Below are 16,881 nucleotides of genomic sequence, written 5' to 3'. Positions count from 1 at the left end.
TATCTTGCTTTCAAACAAAAATTTCTAGTGCCACAGAGACTGATGAGCAAAGGTGCCAGAACTGAATCCGCCTTGTGCCTGATGCTCTTTTAGATAATTAAATATGAAGCCTAAATTTGGTACTTGAATTTGGCAAGCCCACTCTAAACACTTTGTTTCTAATGTTTGATCTTGCCTAAATTTGTGAAAGGGATTAGAAATGTGTGGACATACCTCCAGTGCTTCATTTGTTCTTCTAAATGTGATTCTGTGTGTGATACTGGATGAAAGAAAGAGATACAGTCCCTCCACCCTGCACATAGTGCACACCCTGCCCCTCTTTGCTTTCTGTATCTGTAAGAAGGCTGCTGTCCAAACTAAAGCTATGGAAGGGGATAAACTCCCAAGAATTCTGACTGGCTTGGAGAGAAAGTAAAGCCCTTGTAGATTATGTGCTTGTGTGATCCAAAGCTATTGAGCTCTCTTACTGAAGTAAGGTTCCCCCTAAAGGTCAGGTGGGGATAGAACCTGAAGCTGCTGGGGGTGCATCAGCTTTCTTATCCTGTCCTTTTTAGCTTGAGAAGAAAGGGATTTTCAGTGCTCACATGCTGAGGACAAATGTAAAGGTCCTAAACATTTAAGACACCGTACATGCCCATCTGTCAGTGACATAGTCACTAAAGCAGAGAAAAAAGTTTCCTGAAAACCTTTCAAGCATTACAGCCCATCCCAACACTACTCCCTTGTGAACTCCCAAGAGAAAATTAGACTGCAGAGTACCAAGAATGAATCGGCCCTGTGGTCTGACAGCCTTGTTCCAGTCCATTCTATTGCTGGCAGCATTTGGTAATGACAGAGAAACTGCCTGGGATGTAAGGAAAACCATCTCAAAATTGGATGAATAGCTATTGTTTCATGCTTAAAAGCAGGGGAGGAAATGAAAGGCCAGAGGAATTGTTTTAAGAAGGGAGAGAGATTATATGAGGATTTTGATATCACATATTTTCCTCCTTATAGACCTTTAATAAATGAACATTTTAACATGTTGCTTGCTAATATATTCATGAGCAACCTCAAAAATACAAGTGTGAGAGATACAAACAACTGCACAAGACTGCAACTTACAGAAGGATGTATGCTAAGACACGTTTATAAAAACATAGAGGAGAAATTTCAGAGGTGCAGCTTGTGGAAGGTGGCACCTGCTAAAATATCTTCCCTTACATAGTTCTTAAATGGTTCCCCTTGCATCTGGTTGCTCTAAGAGTCATAATGCAGGCCCTACCCAGTATTGGCTCTTTGAAGATCCAGCTGCCCAGGAGGCTCAGCAAAGTCTACTTCTTCTGACTTTCTAGAAAGCTTGTAAGGCTTTTTGATTTATGATCCACTTAACAGGCCGCTGTATACACTGTCCCTGCCTCTTATGTAACAACAGTTTCAGTGCTTGCTGCATATCACAGCCTAATACTGTAAACAGTTTAGAATAATTTCTGAAATAAGCACATGACAAATTATCATTATCACATTGCATTCATATCCCACCTTTCTTCCTCTTGTGAGGAACCCAAGGTGGCTTCCATAGCTCCCTTTAATGCTCATAACTAGCAACCCTGAGATGCTGCTTAGGCTGAGATGAATGGCACAAAGTTACCAAGTGGGGACTAGAACTCAGATCTCCCAAGTCTCCGGTCCAACATTTTAATCACTACACCACACAGATACTACAAGTAAGTAAATAAATTTGATTTCCCCCCAAACTTTTTGCTCATGATCTTGCAATAGGTATCAATGTAGTGAAAACATACAAGTTCTGTTTGAAATTTGCCTTACATTATCAGCACCTTTCAGTGATTAGTCAATTGTGGTTTTGGAATCATTACAGGTTTTGCCAAATTATACCAGGTAGTTTAGTCTTGGAAATTCTTTTCAGTACTAGATAACATTTGCCTGGAAGTATGTGCTACCTTCATTTAATGTCTACAGGACTTGAGTCTCAACTCAGTCAAACACATGGACAAATAGACATGCACATCAGTTGGAGGTCCCAAATGCAGGTCTCTGTCCCCTCCACATCAAAAGGTGCATCCAGCTGCTTCAACAGGGCTCAAATGAACATAGCAGTGTACGATGCTCATTCACAATGTATTTGCAATGGCAACACGCCAGAGAGGGTTGCTTATGCATGCAAAAGTTTGCTTTCATGCATAGATCTCTCTTGCTAGATCAGGGCATTGATCTCTGAATCCCAAGCACATTCTGGATCTCTCAAAGGGGGAAACTATAGCAAATATTACATGGCTAGATGAAAAAAAAAGCCAGCAGCCACATATTTGGTAAAGACACCATCAATTAAAAAGCATTGTTGAAATTGTGACCATGACAGAAAATATTACAATAGAGTAAAATATAAAACCAGTAGAGTGTGGAATAATTTATTTAGCCCCACTTGAGAGCAAGACTTTCAACAAGTCTTTGCCAGTCCTTCTCTGAAGCTAGGGTAAGCCATTCTTCCACTTTCCACTATACTCTCACACAGGTATGCAACAAGGCACTAATTTGGGGGGATGGGGAAGAAGATGAGGGCAAGAATAGAAATGGGGCTCTTTTTTTCATTGCTTTGCTTTTTTTTTTTTTTTTGGATAAACTGCACAAGAGCTGGTGTCCTGATGGGAGACACACTGTGAGAATTGTGCTCTCACAGAGCTCTACTGACACTCCTCAGTGGAACAGGTGCCAATTGTGTCCAATCGGGTTGGCGACAAAACCAAAACATCCGCTAGAATTACCGGATTGGTAGTGCTTGTCTTCCGTGTGTGGGCGTACTTCAGCAGATTACAGCAGTACTTGTCTACAAGCTCTACTACTGAAAAAAATTCCACCTACATAGCCACCTACATAGTTATCCCGTGCGGACCAGCCGGGGTAAAGCTGCATGTGGAGCTGTCGTTCCTTTCTGGCTAGTTCATAATATTTAGCTTGTTCTTCTCTGGATAATGCATGCCACTGAAGAAAGAAAGAAAACAGAACCACAAACAAAGCAGTATGTCAGTGATACCATGGTAGCAGTAATATTGAACATGCAGCCCTAAGGTTAAGGTACATGCACAATACGTATTTACATTCAGCCCTCACTCAGAAAAATGCTGCCCGTTAAAGTATATCATCTGATGAATGGGGAAGACAAGTTATTTCCTATTAATCGCTCTGTTTTACTCTAGTTGGCCAAGATTCAGTTAATCAACTGCGTTCACTGAGGCTTTCATTTCTTAAAATAGAAAAGTGTAGCACTTTAACTGCTGGCTCCCTTAATCAAGATTCATTTGAAGGAGACATGCAGGAAGTAGGATGGATGTTAAATCCACACTCCCTTCTACACTTAACATGACTCCCAAACCACCCCAAAATTCATGACACACACTGCAGCAATGCTGTAATGCTTGTAAGACAGACCTGCACAGTCTGTCACTCAACCAGTCAAATGCAGTCTATCAACTGCATATTGTGGCTTGTTAGGAGTTCCATATAGCTCACTTTGCTGCCTTCTTTCAGACCCCACTAACTGGACATGTTTAGCAAATTTAAATTTTCAATTATTGCTCCTAGTTAAATAAATTACTGTTGCTGTCTTACAAATTACTGTTGCTGTCTTAAGAACTTCTATAGTTCCGACATCCTTCATACTTAGGCTTCCAGTATCAGTGGTGGGTACTCTGAAGACTTTATTCAGGTTGGCAGTGCATTGTAGTGGTAGGCATGGCCAAATATGCAAAAACTACTGGCATATTTTAAATTTAAGCTCTTGATGGCAGTACCTAAACCTTTTAGAATGGGTAAGCAGCAGGAATCCATCAGGTGGTAAGTGGTTAGGGAAAGGAGTGGGACCATGTAGGAAATTTGGGGGACTAGACTGTGACTAGATCTGGCCCCTGGCATGAGGCTCTCTACCACTAATTATGGATTTTTTGGGTATAGCCTTCCTGTATCCCAATCATGCAGGTGGGGAACCTTTTTCAGGCCAAGGGCTAAACTTTTTCTAGGAGGCACAAAGGAATGGGCTGGGCCATGGGCACTTCTGGCATTTATCTCCCACAGTGCACATGGCCTAATTCAGTCCCTTACAAACCTGTTCACTCACCTACACCACTTACACTGTCACATACAAAGAAACACAGCAAGTAATTGGGTGCATCAGAGAGAATGATTGCATCCTACAAGGTAATGTACCTATCGGCACTAGGTAATGATGCAGTATGTGATTGTGCTGTAGAAGTGCACATGCATTTGGATGTGATCCTTATCCCTCTGTGTGCTGAGGTGAAACACAATGAAGTTTCAAATCACATCAGGCTACAGTAGGAGAGGCTGCTTTTCAAAAACAAGAATGCAAGTTCTGCTGGGTAGCCAAGTGCCTTCAACACACCCTGTGTACCGTATCCTTTAATTTTTGGTGCACATCAAGGTCCATTTTTCCTGACACTTATAAACATGCATATACATACCCTGATTAGTTACCTACCCTTCGACCAAGAATTTGATTGATGGCTGCACTCTCTTTCAATGTGCATTCTGCTACAACTTTTGCTCTCATTTCCTTCATATATAACATAAATGCATTGAGAGGTTTCTTTATGTGTGGCTTCTTTTTCTCCTCTTCTTTTTTGGAGTCCTGATGTTTTCTGGATGGTTGGCAGGAATAAACAGAAGCAACTTGTACAATATTATCCATTCTAAATTCTACTCCAGTCTGTTCTCACAGTCAAAACCACACCATGGGGAGCAAAGTAATATTTTATTTATCCTACATTTGAGACTGGGAAAAGAGTACCACCATTCTAGTGGACATGTATAAGAGAGAATAACACTCGGGGTATCTCCAAAATATACCTAGATCAGGGCAGAGGGAACTGGTGGCCGTCCTGATGTTGCATCACATTTCCCATAATCACAGACCACTGTTTATACTGGCTTGGGTTGCTGGAACCTGCAGTTCCGTATCATCTAGACAGCCACACATTATTTTCACATATCCCAGATGGGTAGCAGTGTTCCACAAGGTAACAAGAAGAAAAAAATGTATTTTTCCCTACATATTATCAAGGAAAAAAGCCCTGTTTATATATTTTAACCTATTGCCATATCCCAAAAGGCAAAAGGTGGGTTAGAATATTTTAAGGATGTTATTATCAAGTTAAATATAAAATATTATTGAAAAGAACCACAAAGGGTGGCATACTATGCAAATTTAGACAGAAGTCCTACAACTCCATTTTCCCAAAATAGGCATGGTGTAGGGTAGTTTTCTGCCTAAGTATGCATAGCATTGCACCCTAAGGGAAGAAAAATGTCAGGTCATATATGATGAATGGGCAAGCCATTGGGGTTCTGTGGTTCAGGATATACACAACCCCGTTTAGAGTATCCTATTGTTAGGTTTGAAGCTCAGGCCTGCTTCCAGATGAACCATTACAAGCTGAAGATGTATCCAAAGCTGGTAGCTGCTAGTATGTTGGCAATATTACTTTAATCATCTGTTTATACAACATTGTTGGCATGCAATGATTTGAAATTCAGTTTGTGACACAATTCAGTTTGTGTCATAGAGCTGTATTATTCATTTTAGGTTCTCCCATCTATGTTGCACAAACAGACTGGTTTCTCATCCTGATAAAATCCAACCTTCTCATCTCAGAGTTCTCTCCTAAGCTGAGTGCAGAGAGAAAGCTACTTTTTTCCTGTCTTTTATTGCTAGACAAAGTGGCAGACAGAAGATACCATTAAAGTGCTCCTTGCTCCTACTTGCTCCTTGGCCAGCTTTTAGCTAACAAAAATAAAATAAAATAATAAAATAAAATAAAATATTTTTAAAGAGGCGGACAGCAAGGCAACACTTGACTGCCCATCTAATGCTTTAAGGGTTGCTTCATTACCACCCAGAATAATTCCAGGAATAATTCTAAAAGTTTGTTTACTACAGGGTTGGAGGTAGGGAATTCAAGAGCATTCCACCTACTATTTTCTCTAAGCCTTAATCTGCAAGCTTTGGACCACCAATCAACACAGTCATTTAATATATAACACTCTGGATTATAGTGAATTGTACCACTGTTCCTTCTACCCAGTACTGGCTACCTTACTGACAGCATGGCTCTATCTTCTGATTCACAGGGAAACCAGTAGCTGAACCTGAGGCTTTCTTCATATGACATAACCAAGTATTGTGTTGCTGCCCCTCATCAAGGCTGTGGACAGCCTACAAAGATCCTGTTTTGATTCTCCTCTAGCACTGAGTGCTGAGGTCTCAAGCCATTTGGGCAAAGTCCAATCAAGAACAAGAGAGATCCCCTGCTTTTGGAATGAGAAGTGAACAATATTTTGAGCTGGGCCTAGGTAGAACTGATTCTGACCATGGAAACATAAGAACAGCTTTAGGAGAACAGAACCAGGTTCTGCGATTCCAACAGCAGGCAGCCAGATACTGCCAAGAAACCTGCAAGAAAAGTCAGTTACCTCCTTATAACGTATCTGTTGTTTTTCCCCAGCATATGGCTTACGGAAGGGTGCAGTTCAGCAAAACCAAGTGAGTTGATTGTGATGCCTCTGAAATGAGAGGCTTAGCACAGTAAGTTGTGGAAATGTTGATTTATTATAATTTTGGCCAATAATGTTATGCTACTTAGTCTGCAGCATAAGCATGCAAATCATTATTTGGGTTCTTGGGAAAAATACTTATATGTAAACCTTACTAATGGACAGATTCTGTTCAGGATGACAGATATTGACTGTAGCCTGAACAATCAGGAACTGGTTGGCAAAGATATCTGAGGTTGTTTGGGGGGTTGTATTAGCAACCCATGAATACACAGAAAAGGAATTCAGCAGTGCTTCAACTACAAACTTTGGCTCACTGTATTGGCTCAGTCAAAACTATGCCTGTTTGCCACAAACTCATTGTGAATAGCTATGAACAATGTGCCAGCAAATCTTTTCCCCCTTCTCCCCCTTCTTTTTCCCCCACATAGGCATTCTGCAAATGAAGAAAAGGGACTCTGACTTTCAATGTGGGATGGGGTCTCTTCAAACCTATTTGACAGCAATTCACCCTGAACAACTCCAAGGCTGAGGTGAGTTAACTGTCTATAATCATAGCATAGATGCTTGTGTAACTAAGCCTAAAAGACTCATCAGAGAGGAAAAGGCCTGTAGCTCAATGGCTCTGCACATGCAAAATTCCCCACAGAGTACAGAAAAAATTCTGAAACTCTGAATACCACTGTTAATCTTTGTAAATATTGAGGAAGTTGATCCACTGGCATGACCCAGTGTTAGGCAGCTTGCTATGTTCCACAGCTTTTCCTGGAAAGGTGCCAAAGAAATCTTTTGAAAACTGCCAACAATCTATCAAATCGAATTTTATAAAAAGTTTAATAGTAAACAAAAACTTACGAGCTGTGGAGTGAGCCAACGTCATTCTGGGAGGATTCCTGTTTGACCGTTGGGGTGACTATGGCTGGATGAGGGATCCCAGTTGTATGTAAACTATGATGTGGAGGGACCATGTGTGGAGGGAACCTAGAGGAGAGAAAGCTGTGTAAATCGTCAGAATAATAATGAATGTATGGAGAGGGGTGTGTACACACATATAATACAAGGCATACAACAAACACACAAAATCTAGACAAGCATATGACAAGAATTGGCAACAATACTTGATCACAATAATTGGTGATCAATTAACATCACAGTTCTGCTACTGTCACTAATTCATTATCACAGCTAGCAGAAGACTTTAGGATTTTGGATCACTCACAGAAAACAACAATTAATGTATTTTCTTATTAACACTTATAATACTACTTATTTGCTAAAAAACCATTTGGATAGCACACAATTTAAAACAATATAATAATATAGCTCATGAACCTGGAAGGAAATAAAATGACATTTTGGAGCATCTATGAGAATGTAGAGCACAGATCCCAATCATAGCAAATGACATAAAACCATCTTTTGGAGATTTGAACCCCAACTCAATCTGAAGATTAAGGGGTGTTTTGTTGATATTTATTTGCAATAAAATAAAATAATGGCATCAGAGTTTATGTGCTGTTCTTATCAATTATATTTTCTTTAAATGAAGCACAGGGGAATTTGGATCTTTTTCTTCTTCTTTATCCTCTGCCCTATAATGTACATGTGGCTACAAAATTGAAATTCATGTGAGTCATTAGTTTTAAAAGCAGGGCTTGGGAAGGGGAATGGTCTTAATAAGCATCATACAGAGAAGAGATACATTTTGCAACTCACAGAAGAAAAAGCATGCCCATGCCTTTCAAGCATATTTCACTGTAACTCAAATTATGTTTAACAAATACTGAAAGATATGAGCAAGCGGGAGTTTGGTAGGAAGCAAGAAATCTTTGGAAAGAAAATGGGTGAGTTGAGGCGAATTTGAAATGTGAGACATGGGTTACATATGATTGTCATATGAGCTAATCTTGCAGCTTGATACTGAAGTATCTTATTCCCATCTTTCACTGTGCAATAATGAAAAAGCCCCAGTTTCTAATGGTAAAATAATGCAGATTAGAATTATAGTTGAATAGGTTAAGCTACATTAGGAAGGCTTCTGCTCTCATAGGCAGCCTAGAAATATTTTTAATACATTTCCTTCTATCCCATTGAACACCCTGCTTTAAAAGGCAAGTGCATGCATGTGTACAGAGATGGATGGATAAACAGTTAAGTGAGGTAGTAGGTCCATTTCCATCATACATATGTCAATTCTCTCACACTTAGACCTCATACTGAGAAGATCAAGTGTATAAGAGACAGGGTAAAACAGCATCAATCTAAAGGAAACAAAACAATTCTTGGAGCTGCTTTGTTCAAATGGCAATGCTTTGTCTTTCTGACCGTGAAAGACTGGTAAGAACCAGAGGGAGGAAAGGGCAAAGGGCAGGACTGCAAGGAACAGAGGTAGGGCAAGTGGCAGATCTCTTCCTTCACCACACCTCACTTGTAACATTTCACAGGTCATCCTCATAAAAACCAGTTCCTGGATTCCATGGCTTCATGGTATTTTCTACTGTAACCATGAAACAGGACACATGACCAATATACACTAATGTGAAGGGGTAGAAGATACAGTAAAAGCCCAGGTCTTGGTGGATCTCACCAAATTTATTCAGGCAAAGTATGCAGGCTGAAATCTGGTACATATTTGTTTGTGTGTGCGCCTGGGGGGTGGGGTGGGGTGTTATGAAAGCTGCTTGACTTAGATGCTAGATTCCATTGATGTTTATGGGATAAAATAAATAGCCTCCAATGCATTTGAGTTATGCAAAAGGAAAATATTCCCCTTTTCATCAGTGTCCCAAGTCTTCTGTGCTTCTAGCAAAGCAGTGAAAATCAAAGTACTGAATTTGGTGACTATACAAAGGTGGAGTGAAACGTATCTCTTGCCCCAACCTATCTCTTGAACCCTTGACTGTGGGGGAACTTCACATGAAATATCAGCTTGTTATTGGTTATTCAGTCCACAGTGATGCTGTGGCACATGCAACATGTGTGTGACCAACGTTTTGAATGAGCTGTATTTTGTGGTTTTTGTGTGATTTCAGTGTGCGCGTGTATGCAAGGGTTAAAGAAATCTGACACAACTCATGCTCAGCAGGTATGACACCACATCCCATAGGTAAGAATTGGAAATTCATCTTGGCACCCATGGACACCACAGGTCATTCAAACATGCTCACTGCATAAAAGTCTCCCCGCAAAAAGCTGCTTTTCCTGCACATTCATGGAGCTGATTCAGACAACCCCAAAACCCATGGTTAAATAAACAGTGGGTTGTTTGGGAGCAAGTGAGCATGCTGGCTCCAGCTTGCTTCCCTGTGCCTACTGTACTAACCAACTGAGGGGTGCTCCACTGCAAAGTTTTTCCTTCCCTACAACCCACAATTCTGGGCATGACCACCAGAACGCACTATCCAGGGATGTCCCTGGGTTCTTTAATGTAGGTGGAAACCAGCCTGCTTGTTCATTCCCACTCATCAGAACAAAAAGGTTTCACTAACAAATTGGTTATTCAAACCATGGGTTGCTGTGTCATCTAACTCAAGTGGTGGTTACGTAAGTGTTCCAGTAGGATAAAAATGAAGATGAAAAATGCCAGAACACAAGAGAACACAGGTGAGGAGGAAGAGATCAAAATGGAGAGGATATCAAGAAGTCCAGAAAACTACTTTTTGTGTAGGGAAAAACCTTCTGTTATTTTTGTCCAGGGCACATTAATTTTAATCCTCTTAATTTTAATTGTTTTGTTCTGGAATTGCTAACAGACTACAGGATAACTTTCTGAACTAAGCTGTAAATTATTATTGTGAATGCTATGGAAATGAAGAAAAGCATGTGGTGACCAAGTCATACACTAACCCCTTCAAATGTATGGCAGAAGCAAGGAGATACTGTATTGTCTTGATTTTGATTTTATGGCAAGAGGAAGATTATGTGAGAAACTGGATTTATTACTATCTCAAAAGTAAGCTGTAAGCTGCCTTGAGCCCTTTGTAGGAAAAAGGCAGGGTATAAATTGATAAATAAATAAATAATAAAAAAGAGTAATGAACTCCTATCATCGTCAAGACCAATTTTAATAGGTTTTTCATGTAGTAAAGCAGCATTCTCCAACTTTGTATCTTTCAATTGTGTTGGTTTACACCTTTCAACACATTCACCTACTGTAAGTTATAGTCCAACACATCTGGAAGGCACTGGATTGAGGTAAAGTATCAGGCATCTTTACTGTACCTTTATATGGGAAAACATTTGAGTGTAAAAAATGGAAATTCCCACATCACGGAGACTTGGTTTGCATGACACAACAACCCACCATGGACAGGAAGCACGTTAGTTGTTGCACTGCCCAATCCCAGACAACTTTCCCCAGGAAAGTTGTTTGTTGTTGTTGTTGCTGTTTTCCAGAAGACCATCCTGGGAACCCATAGTCTGTAGTAGGGTTTGTTTCACCAATGGTGGACTGGCATGTTGTCCAAATCTAAATCTTCCTCCATAATCATTTTTGGGAAATGGTGAATGAGCCATGAAGCAAGAGCAGCAAAGCATTCCTTGCCATTCTTGCAAAGCTTGCAGGAGCCACAGTCATTGACACCTGTCCATCTACATCCAAGTGGCATCCTGCCCTGACTCTCTGAACTGCTCCCATGACCCAGAACTATTTTGGCTTACGGCAGCTTCCCCCATCCCCCTTTAGTGATCTCTGTTTCTACAGCTACCAAAAAAGTGGCACACTGGATAAATTGTCAGCATTTAACACTTTAAAAAATGTATCGGACATGTGAGTCAACAGTTTATTAATTTATTAAATAGTAAAGGTTTTTGGCCAGAATTACACCACTGGAATTATGCAATTGTGGACATTTTTCTGAGTCCCAAAATGGAAAGCCTTGAATAATGTCAAAATTTAACAGGTGCCAACCATACAATGACACAGCAAAGTCCCAAGTAGGTTTATTTTCTACTTTGTTTTGTCTAGACAGCTGTCAAAAGGTGAGCTGTCAATGCAAAGGCACAAGTAACTTTTTTCCTGAAAAGTGGCAGCATGGTTTAATCCCCACTTAGCAATAGGATTCTGAGATTGTTTTGTTTCTATTCTCCTGATAGCACACAGTCTGTAGGTGCTTGGGAAGAGGGAAAAGTGCATCCCTATCATTTTTTTTCAGAATAATATATGCAGGCATTGGGAGTCTTTCTAGCTAAATTGGATGATGATGATGATGAAGAAGAAGAAAATATTTGGGCAGGAGTGATTAACAAACAGGTGGCAGACTACTGACAGCCCCTCTAATATGCTACTTGGGAACTTGGCCACCCAGTGGCTGTCAAAGCTGAGATTGCTAAAAGCAACCTGGAGACTGGAGGGATGAAGTGTATTAAGGTAGGCCCAAACGGCTCCTAATCATCATGGAGAATGTGATTTAGGTGCTAAGTCCCCCAGGAGGTGGGTGGCAATCCAGGGTGAGCAACAACCAGTTCACGGTGGCTTATTGTTAGGGTGGTTTGACAGGATATGCAAATCTATCCCATATGGCAACTGCAATTTTCTTTCAATACATTTTAATATCTTTCTTTAAACAAACATGCTACAATATGAGAAAGTAATGTGTTAAACTACCATATACCAACGTTATCATGAACCAACTTGAAATGTGATCACAAAGCAACATGAAAATCAGCCATCGGAAGCAATAATAATAGAGGCTCAGAATCTAATAGTCTACTTTAATTAAAGTTACTTCTTAGCAAAATGTCTTGTTGGGCGGGAAAGTAAAGAGGAGTGCAAAAGGCTGCAGTGAAGGAAAAATAGAAAATGCATTCAATTTTGTGAAAATGTGAAGAGCGGACTACTTACTGCATCTGTTTTATTGGTCTACCCAATAAAAGTTCAAGTTTGTTTTGCTTTAAGAGGTCACAAAGGAGTCCTGATTGCAACTAGTGAAACAGCTGCTCTGTTAGAATTTAATGTTATGTTCAATTGGGGAAAAAGGATGTTAATAGAGTTTGCTAAGGCTTTGGGGTGGGCATGACATGGAAAGAGTAGATCCAGTTATAAGTTCTATGGTATTAGGAAGAAAAAATTGTTTGATTGTCCCGAAGCGCTATTTTTAAAGAAGAGACGACTTGGAGCATGACAGAAATATGTGCAAGGGAAAGTGCAATCTAGCTAAGTATTTGCATTCATATGAGAAGATAAGCAGTTAAAATGTATTAGTTATCCCCACTATGTTATTACACACAAAAGGGTATATTATACAAGTCACATGTCCAGCACTCCTGTATGTCCAAGAAGGACAAGCCAAAAGCCTGAGGGCAAAACTGTCATGTGTGTTCAATTACTTGTGCATGTATTTAGCAAAGTAAAACAATTCATGTCAGCAAAAAATGTTGCATTACTGTTTGTATGTTTAGCTCATAATTTTGAAAATGTTATATATGGAATAAAAAACAGTCACATCCTTTTAAGTATTGTATCATTTAGCATATCTCCTTTGTCTGGTAGCATTTATCCCTTTACATATGGGTTATTTTTAAAAAAATGCTACATGAATATTGTGTGTGTGTGAGCGCGTACAGTATGATGCATTATATAAAGGCTGCACATACCTCTTTGAGAAATTCCTTTCTGTAGACCAGCATTCTATGAATTGCAATAAACACCCTAAAAATTCTAAGCAGCTCATTATATACCCCTGTCTGCTTTTATGGCTCCAAGCCAGAATATAATGATGAGCTGTAACTTGTTAAGGACAACTAATTTTTTGTTCCTGGCTGTCTCAGGGGCTTCTCTCTTACTCACTCTCACTTTACTTCACTGTTGACATGTTTCTGTTAACTGGATGTCATCTGCCTGCCTTGATTTTATGCACAAGCAGTGGGATGCATTTTTTCGTGCAACAATTCTGCTTTGAGTTGCATTAGATTTGTCATTATTCTCTCATTTTCCCCTTGCACTTGTAACATTTCATCTATTCCTGCCTTATTTTCTCTCTCTCTCGCTCGCTCTCTTTTTGAGCCACGGTGCACCCACATTATGGTTTATACATGATCTTGCTCCCTTTGAAGCCGGCAGATTTCAGAGCCAGCCCTCGTCAGGAGAAGTGCCTGCTACCAATTTAGCAGGCTGAGGGCCCCGAGCTCCAACATCTCAATCTAAAGGGGGTCACAGAGTGGCACAAGCGAGTGTCAGCAAGTGCTGTTTAATTGCCAATCTAGGCTTCTCCATGGTGTTTAAAGTATAATGACCCATCACTTAATTCTGAGAAGTCCTGGCCCTGCTGCTGAATAGAATGAATATCAAAGGATGTGCTAGAACAGGGCAAGGAGCATACAATTCCTATAACTGCTGTAAGTATAATAGACTTGTACTTCTGTCGTCCCATTATCACAATAATGTATTTAATTTGCCGTATACCCTTTTTAACTAGATCCCTTTTATAAAGGCTTATCTGAAGAAAATAACTCATATTCCCCCTTCTCTTGCTCAATCATACCCCTTGTTAAAAAAAACAACAACTCACCAAACAAATAAATAGAACAGCCTTACTAATAATAATTAAGACAAACCCAGCTCTATTTAAATGCCTTTTCTCAGCCTACCTAATATGCAGTATTAACAAAAAGGTTAACATGAAGGAATCTGGATTTATGTGTACTTATATGCATAGAATATAATTCATTTTACAACTTTGTGAGAGATATGAATTTTCTGTGAAGTTTTTGCCTTTGCTTCTTTAAGCACTTTACATCTTCAAGTCCTTTCTCCTCTGTAATCTAACCTTCATGTATTAACTGCAGGGACTGGAAAGGTGCGGGGGGGGGGATGTGGAACCTTGCTATGTAATGCATGCTAATTTAATTATGTGCCATCATCAAAATGGATTAGTTGTTTCAGCCCATCAGGAAAGTCTAAACCTCCACCGATTTAATTAACTAGACTGAAAATCAGATGAACAGAGAATAAAACTATCATTAGGAGCAATTAGTGATTACTTAAACATAGTGCTGCCAAGCAGTTTGTAAATAAAACTAGCAGCCCTTGGAAAATTAGCTGGAATTAATTGAAGATTGGGCAGAGAAAGAATACACACACACACACACACAGTTTAGAGGATCAGGTGGGTCTTTTTATGTCAACTAAAAATGTTTTGAGCTTGGAAATGAGGAGAAATTGCAAGGACCCTACTTCAAGTATGCTTGCATAATAAAAGCCTACAACTGCCATTCTTCATAGAAAACCCCTTTAAAAGAGAGCCATAGAGAAAGCAAACCTGTTGGAGTATAATCTCTGGGCTTCTTAGTATCATGGGGCTATTATGATTCTTTTCCCCAGTTAGTTAGCAATTAAAATAAACTCACTTCCCAAGCTGAGCATCAATAGTTGCCTTAAACAATAGTCATCTGGGAACAGGGATTTCCCCACCCCCAAACTGAAAGGAAGAGCACTGCATTACCAAACCAAGGCATATTGTAGCAAATCCTCACTGTTCTACAAAGAATGATAAACAGAACTAACACATGCCCCTGATTCTGGACCTAGGTACTTTGAACTCACCTTGACATGGAAGCATTGACAGTCAGAGCGGTTGGGTAGGGATGCCGGAATCCCCCTGTTGTGATTGGATAGACTGGTTGACCTTGCCTAGAAAGATGGGGGAGAGAGTAAGTTAAAAATAGAAAAGCAAGGGTATGTGGTTTTTGCCTGTTTTAAAAAAAATATCTCTGCACAGTAAGCTTTACTCTCATTTGATCAGAACAAAAATCTTGGGGATTGTACAGCACGGATCAAAGGAAAGAAACACAGAACAATTTGAATGCCATAAATCTGATACGAATGGCTAATTAAATTTTATAACCTCTGCTTATGTCAATAGAGACCCTCTCCCCAAGCTGAAACTAGGTGTTTTGTTGTAATAATTAAAGGCGAAGTCTTGCTTGCTTTAATGGAGCCATCACACTAATTGAGGGCTACACATCCAAAGGAAAACAATAATGAATGTAAATTTATACCAAAATAAAGTACAGTGAATCAAAGGACTTCAGTTGCGCTTTGGGCCTCTTTCGGTATTTAGATCTCGGTGAGAAAACATTAAATTAACAGAGCTTAATTTGTAGCCTTTTGTCAGATTAACAAGTGTTGACAAGAGTTACCGGGGGAGAGTCCCCAAGAAGTATTGTGGGTAACCAATAGACAATCATACCTCATTACAATAATTAAAAAATACAGCAACATGCAAAACAGCATCCTCATGAAAGCTACACAACTTTTTCTGATTGAGGTTTGTCTGTGCTGGCTAGTCCTTTTCATCTGTCCTTCAAATGTATCAACTGAATGGGTAGGATTTATTTGGGGCGGGCTTCTTTTCTTTAAACAATGCTCTGCTAAACACAGTCCATCTTAAGGTGGAGTGGATCCTATGTTTGTTTATGTTAGAATGATCATATATATATATATGTATGTGTGTGTGTGTGTGTGTCAGATGACTGTTCTTTTTAAGGGAATTAGATGTTTATATTCTTTGCCACTTAAAAAAGTTGCATGAGAGGTACAATAAAGTTATATATGAGAATAGAACAGGGGAAAGTAATACCTATTTGTCGAAAATGTTTCTGAATGCCAAGCAGTTATTAAGCCTTAATTCTTCAAAATCTACACAGGCATACAGATGATAGAGAAATAGCCAATAAATGACATTATAAAAGTATTTCTACTATATAGAAGCCAAAGGCTTTGGGCTGGTTGGTTAAATAACTGTAATGAAGAGGTCACAATGGTAGTGACTTCTTTTTTCTCTGATGTGAATTTTGTGTATTATACATAAGATCCATTTTGAAACTGTATCATTCCCCAGCCCTTAGAAGCCACACTTTTATAAAATAAAATTAAAAATTGACCTGCAGGGCCAGGAAAAGGGCTTTAAAGGTAGTAACTATATTCAGCTGTTTATAAAAGGGCTATGGAGTCCAACTGTGCAAATTTATTTCAGTTGTGTGCAGTACAACAGTGGTGTGCAGAGGGTAGCTCTCCATGTTTTGGTCTGAATCTCCAACATGGCCAGTCAAGAATGGGAGCTGAAGGCCAAAACATCTTGGGATTTATGTTTGTCCAACACTGCAATACAATATAATACAAGGACAAAACAATTTGTACTTCTCCCAGTAGATAATGTCTTCCACCTATTTTCAAGTCAACAGACTGTTTGGATATTATGAAATCTGCCACACAGAAGTCTCCTGACACCAGTGTTGGATTAATGAGGCCAAGCAGAAAGAAGGAGGGAAAAGAACCAATAAACTAGTAAAAATATAAGAAACTCAAGTTAAGTC

The 16,881-nt window shown here is 39.5% G+C and overlaps 1 protein-coding gene across 33 annotated transcripts in view; it reads right to left on the bottom strand.

Moving 5' to 3' along the window:
• TCF7L2 (transcription factor 7 like 2) overlaps positions 1-16,881 on the bottom strand; it is a 253,422-nt gene that overhangs the window by 14,575 nt on the left and 221,966 nt on the right. For 11 of the 33 annotated variants that reach the window (XM_044439037.1, XM_044438918.1, XM_044439044.1 and 8 more), the window contains 4 exons: positions 15,110-15,196; positions 7,423-7,563; positions 4,496-4,655; positions 2,863-2,982 (listed from right to left, as the gene is read on the bottom strand). In XM_044439037.1, the coding sequence (XP_044294972.1) occupies positions 2,863-2,982; positions 4,496-4,655; positions 7,423-7,563; positions 15,110-15,196 (508 nt within the window). The remainder of the gene's footprint in view (positions 1-2,862; positions 2,983-4,495; positions 4,656-7,422; positions 7,564-15,109; positions 15,197-16,881) is intronic. The other 22 variants (XM_044438909.1, XM_044438969.1, XM_044438977.1 and 19 more) reach the window with 3 other exon arrangements.

Source organism: Varanus komodoensis, unplaced genomic scaffold (assembly GCF_004798865.1).
Source record: "Varanus komodoensis strain SLA01 unplaced genomic scaffold, ASM479886v1 scaffold1, whole genome shotgun sequence".
In the NCBI taxonomy this organism is placed as follows: Eukaryota; Metazoa; Chordata; class Lepidosauria; order Squamata; family Varanidae; genus Varanus; species Varanus komodoensis.
This window is presented reverse-complemented; position numbering and strand designations above follow the sequence as displayed.